Source organism: Molothrus ater, chromosome 30 (genome assembly GCF_012460135.2).
Source record: "Molothrus ater isolate BHLD 08-10-18 breed brown headed cowbird chromosome 30, BPBGC_Mater_1.1, whole genome shotgun sequence".
In the NCBI taxonomy this organism is placed as follows: domain Eukaryota; kingdom Metazoa; phylum Chordata; class Aves; order Passeriformes; family Icteridae; genus Molothrus; species Molothrus ater.
Window position 1 is genome coordinate 1,100,347 of NC_050507.2, and position 5,902 is coordinate 1,106,248.

The 5,902-nt window shown below is 62.1% G+C and overlaps 1 protein-coding gene across 1 annotated transcript; it reads right to left on the minus strand.

Moving 5' to 3' along the window:
• Nucleotides 1-810: 810 nt before the first annotated feature.
• Nucleotides 811-4,808, minus strand: RPS26 (ribosomal protein S26). Its single transcript, XM_036399755.2, has 5 exons — nucleotides 4,697-4,808; nucleotides 3,823-4,000; nucleotides 1,959-2,089; nucleotides 1,154-1,280; nucleotides 811-878 (listed from the first exon to the last, which is right to left on the minus strand). Exons 1-5 carry the CDS (start codon nucleotides 4,697-4,699, stop codon nucleotides 811-813), a joined length of 507 nt encoding a protein of 168 aa, XP_036255648.1. The 5' UTR covers nucleotides 4,700-4,808.
• Between the last annotated feature and the right edge of the window lie 1,094 nt (nucleotides 4,809-5,902).

Below are 5,902 nucleotides of genomic sequence, written 5' to 3' on the forward strand. Positions count from 1 at the left end.
CGCGGCGCCCCGGTAGCGGCGGAGCGTGCCCGGGAATGCACCTGGCGCGGGGCCGCGGGCCGGGCGGGGCCGCGCCGGGAACGGGCGGGGGGGGACGGGGACACCGCGCTCCCCTCCCCGCCCCGCCCCGGGACCCGCCCGCCCCGCCCGGGGCGGTGGCACCGGCACCGTCCGCCCCCGCCGGGCTGGGACCGGCCCCGAGCGGCGCCCCCGGCCCGGGCCGGGCCCTCCCGGTCCCGGTGCCAAGTTCGGCCCCCCGAGCCCCCGGCCCGGGCCGAGTCTCCCCGGTCCCGGTGCCAAGTTCGGCCCCCAAAGGCCCCGGTCCGATCTCCCGGTGCTCCCCAGCCCCGTTCACAACCCCCGGTCCCGGAGCAAATTCGCTCCTCCGAGCGTCCCCCGAGCCCCCGGTCCGGTCCCCGGTCCCCCCCAGCCCCGTTCACATCCCCCGGTTCACATCCCCCGGTTCCGGTCCCGGTGCAGAGTTCGCCCCCCCCCGAGGCCCGGTCCGGTCCCCGGTGCTCCCCAGCCCCGTTCACACTCCCCGGCCCCACGGAGACCCCTCCCCAAAAACGGATGGGGGGGTTGGGAACCATTGAAGCCCCCCCAAAACACGGGGAGGGGTCGGGACCCACGGAGACCCCCCCCAAACAACCCCAAAACTTGGGGGTTCTGACCCCAAACACCCCCAAACCAGGGGGGTCTGACCCCATCCCGCCCCCTCCCCCAGGTCGGGGCAGCTCCTGGCCCTGGGGAGGATTTGGGGAACCCCCCCAGGTGACCCCAAATACCCCCAGACCCCCCCCCCGGGGGTCAGAGCCCCCCCCCCATTTCCTCCCCTCTGGGGTGGGCAGCCGCCCTCAGCCCCACAATGGGGGACCCTAAAATGGACCCCCCGAATAAGGGGGCTGAGACCCCCTCAGAATCCCCAAATCCCCCTCAGGACCCCAAACAACACGAAGCCAAACTTGCAGCAGCCCCCCCCCCCCCCCCCCCCCCCCCTCAAAATATGGGGTGACCCCAGTTCCCCCCCATAACCAGCGGGGCTGAGACCCCCTCAGGACCCCAATCCCCCTCAGGACCCCCCCAATCCCCCCCCAATCCCCCCCAGGACCTCCCCAAATCCCCCTCAGGACCCCCCAATCCCCCCCAGGACCCCCCAAAAGGACGGAGCCGGCTCGGGGCAGATCCTTTATTGACTCTGGGGGTCTCTGCCCTGGGGGTCCCACACGGGGCCGGGGTCTCCTCACATGGGCTTGGGGGGGGGGCCGGGGGGCTGCTCCCTGCAGAGAGAACCCAGAGTTAGGGGGGCTTGGGGGGGGGGGGCACAGAGACCTGGGACCCCCCAAAACCGCCTGGGACCCCTCCAGGTACCCCCAGACCCCTCCAAGAGCCCTCAGATCCCCCCAGACCCCCCTGAGACCCCTCCAGGACACCCCCAGACCCCTCTAAAACACCCCTGGGACCCCCCAATCCCCTCGGGGACCCCCCCAGACCCCTCCCAAACACCCCTGGGACCCCCCCAAACCCTTCAGAGACCCCCCAAACACCCCTGGGACCTGCCCAAACCCTTCAGGGACCCCCCAAAACCCTTCAGGGACCCCCCCAGACTCACAGTGGGGCGGGGGCGTGCGGTCTGAAACCCCCCCAGACCCCTCCTAAATACGCCTGGGACCCCCCAAACCCTTCAGGGACCCCCCCCAAACCCCTCGGGGACCCCCCAAACCCTTCAGAGACCCCCCCCAAAACCCTTCAGAGACCCCCCCAAACCCTTCAGAGACCTCCCCAAACCCTTCAGAGACCCCCCCAAACCCCTCGGGGACCCCCCCAAACCCTTCAGAGACCCCCCCAAACCCCTCGGGGACCCCCCCAAACCCTTCAGAGACCCCCCCAAACCCCTCGGGGACCCCCCAAACCCTTCAGAGACCCCCCCAAACCCTTCAGAGACCCCCCAGACTCACGGCGGGGCGGAAGCGGGGCGGGGGCGTGCGGTCCTTGCGCGCCTCGCGGGAGCGGTTCCGAACCACCTTGCTGTGGATGGCGCAGCTGACGCAGTAATGGAGCTTCACGTACAGCTTGGGCAGCACGTAGGCTGGGAGGGGGAAATAGGGGTCAGGGACCCCAAAAACACCCTCAGGGACCCCAAAAACACATCCAGGGACCCAAAAAACCCCAAAAACCCCACCCAGAATCACCAAAACCAGCCCCAGAACCAGCCCCAGGGCAGTAATGGAGCTTCACGTACAGCTTGGGCAGCACGTAGGCTGGGAGGGGGAAATAGGGGTCAGGGACCCCAAAAACACAGCCAGGGACCCTAAAAACACCCTCAGGGACCCGAAAAACAAATCCAGGGACCCCAAAAACACATCCAGGGACCCCAAAAACCCCAAAAACCCCACCCAGAATCACCAAAACCAGCCCCAGAACAGCCCCAGGGCAGTAATGGAGCTCCACGTACAGCTTGGGCAGCACGTAGGCTGGGGAGGGGAAATGGGGGTCAGGGACCCCAAAAACACCCTCAGGGACCCCAAAAACACATCCAGGGACCCTAAAAACCCCACCCAGAAACACCAGAACCAGCCCCAGGGCAGTAATGGAGCTCCACGTACAGCTTGGGCAGCACGTAGGCTGGGAGGGGGAATGGGGGTCAGGGACCCCAAAACCCCCCAAAATCATATCCAGGGACCCCAAAAATCCCAAAAACCCCACCCAGAATCACCAAAACCAGCCCCAGAACAGCCCCAGGGCAGTAATGCACTTTTATGTACAGCTTGGGTAGCACGTAGGCTGGGAGGGGAAATGGGGGTCAGGGACCCCAAAAACACAGCCAGGGACCCCAAAAATACCCTCAGGGACCCTAAAAACACATCCAGGGACCCCAAAACCCCCAAAAAACAAACTCAGGGAACCCAAAAACACACCCAGAACCAGCCCCAGGGCAGTAATGCAGCCTCATGTACAGCTTGGGCAGCACGTAGGCTGAGAGGGGAAACGGGGGTCAGGGACCCCAAAAACACAGCCAGGGACCCCAAAAACTCCACAAAACGCAGCCAGGGACCCCAAAAACCCCAAAAAACAAAGCCAGGGATCCCAAAAACCCCAGCCAGGGACCCCCAAAGCAGCCCCAAGGCAGTAATGCAGGGGTGGGCAGGGGGACAATGGGGCTGTTTTGGGGTGACAGAGTGAGCAGGGTTGGACTTTTTGGGGGGTCCAAGGGTCCCTGTTTTGGGGTGACAGAGAGGATATTTTGGGGTGGCAGAGAGGATATTTTGGGGTGGCAGAGAGGATATTTTGGGGGCAAACCAGGAGCTATTTAATGGGGAAAATGGGGCTATTTTAGAAGGGACAGGGACAATTTTTGGGGTGAGCAGGGTGGAGTATTTGGGGTGACAAAGGGATGATGATTTTTGGGGTGACAGAGTGAGCAGGGTCAGACCTTTTGGGGGGTCAAAGGGAGCTATTTTAGGGCTGACAGAGGAGCTATTCTGGGGGCAAACCAAGAACTATTTTAGAAGGGACAAGGACAATTTTTTGGGGTGAGCAGGGTTGGATATTTGGGGTGACAGAGTGAGCAGGGTCAGATCTTTTGGGGGGTCAACGGGGGCTGTTTTAGGGCTGACAGAGATTCTGTTTTGGGGTGACAGATGCACTATTTTGACGGAACCACGGGGCTATTTTGAGGGCACAAGAACAATTTTTTGGGGGGTGAGCAGGGATGGGATATTTAAGGTGCCAAAGGGATCATTTCTGAAGTGACAAAGGAACTCTTCCCAGGGCCGAGCAGGGTTTGGTTTTGGGGTTCCCAGCCCTCCACCCCACACTCACAGTCAAACACACTGGCCTCGGAGATGTCCCTGACAGCAGCGGCCTCCACGATGTTCCTGATGACGAATTTCTTGATGGCCTTGTCCTTGGGCACGCAGCGGGCGCAGTTGGTGCAGCGGATGGGCTGCACGTGCCCGCGGCCCTTCTTGGCACGGCCGTTGTTCCTCCTCTTCTTGGTCTGCGTGGGAAATGGGGGGGACAGACACGGGGAGAGCAGGAGTAACCCAGAGAGATCGGGATCAGCCACGGAGAGACCAGGATCAGCCCCAGGATTGAGCCCAGAGAGCCCAGGATCGATCCAGGGATTAAGCCCAGGATAAACCCCAGAAAGACCAGGATCAGCCCCAGGATCAAGCCCAGAACGAGCCCAGGATCAGCCCCAGAGAGCCCCAGGATCAACTCCAGAGAGGTCAGGATCGACCCCAGAATCAACCCCAGGATCGATCCCAGGATGAACCCCAAAGATCCCCAGGATCCCTCATTCAGAGCAGCCCCCAGCCCCATAAAAGCCCCTTCGGATCAGCCCCGCCAGAGCGGCTCCCAGCCCTATAAAAATCCCAGAGAACCCAAAGGTTCCATCCACAACCACACATCCCTCTCTAATCTCCCCAGATCCCCCTGGAGACCCCAAATCTCCCCTCAGAAGCCCCCTCAGCACTCCCTGCCCCACACGAACCCCCCATTCCTCTTTCATCCTCCCCCCCCAACCCCTCCGTGCCCCTCCCACGCTCCCCCCGCCGCTCCCGCACCCTCCCCAAAGGGCCCCTCTGAGCCCCTCCTGCCCCACACGGGCCCCGCGTCCCTTTCCGAGCCCCCTCGGGCCCCTCCGCGCCCCCCGGCGCCCCCCGGGCCCTCCCGGCCACGCCGCGCTCACCATGGCGGCTCTGAGGGAGAACCGGAAGAGGCGCGGCCGCAGCACCGCCGCGCTTTTATCCCTCTGCTCCCTCCGCCCGGAAGCGCCGCCGCCGCCGCTCCGGTTCCCGCGGGGACACCCGGGCAGGGCTCGCAGCGGCTCCGCCCGAGGCACCGGGGCGGGCGGGGCGGGCGGAGAGTGGCGGGAGTTGGGGGGGAATTAACGGGAGGGGGGATGCGGTAGGGACTATTTTTTTCTGCGGTGGGCGGAGGGATCCGCTTCGCGCAGGCGGTGAAAGAACTCCCGCGCACTGCGTGTGACGTCAGACGCAAGGCGCGCGCGCCGCGAGGGCTGCTGGGAAATGTAGTCCGGTAAAGGGGCGGGGTCCCCTCCCATCCATGGGGGAACCCGGTGACGTGGGGGTGTCCCCAAGGTCCTGTGTCCCCCAAAACCCCTAAGGGAGACCCCCAATGTCCTTTCCCCCCTCCCTGTGTGTCCCCTGTCCCTTCCTGGTTGTCACCAAAGTCCTTTGTCCCCATTTCTGGGTGTCCCCAGTGTCCCCTGTCCCCATTTCTGGGTGTCCCCAGTGTCCCCTGTCCCTCCCTGATGTCCCCATTTCTGTGTCCTCTGTCCCCATTTTTGTGTCCCCTGTCCCCATTCCTGTGTCCCCTGTCCCCATTCCCGTGTCCCCAAAGGGATCCCAGGGATTTTTGGGGGCACATTTAAATTATTCCCGTTTATTTGGAAGCAGAGCCTCAGCCAGTACAGTACAAAACTTACAGTAGATCTCGTTAACAACAAATCATTAATTACAATATTTTACAGGTACAAAAGCTCCCGGGAAAAGGGGGGCAAAAAAACCCAAAAAACCAAAAATAAGGTCCAAAAACCTCACAAAAAAAGGGGAAAAAAATTCAAATAAATGAAAAATACAACAGCAAATCCGTGAATTCCTCGGGATTTGGGGGGAGGTCGGGGGTATTGCACATCCTCGTTTGTTCTTCATCTGTCAGGTTTAAAAATAGATATTTACAGGGTAAAGCCACCTGGAGGTCTTAGAAAATTTCCTACAGTTTCGGGTCTGACGCCGAAAAAAACGGGGGGAAAAAAAAAGGGGGAAATGAAAGGGGGGAAAAAAGGGGGAAAGAAGTGGAAAAAGGGGAAAAAATGGGGAGAAAAAGGGGGGAAAATGAGAAATAAGATGAAAAAGGGAGAGAAAAAAGGGGG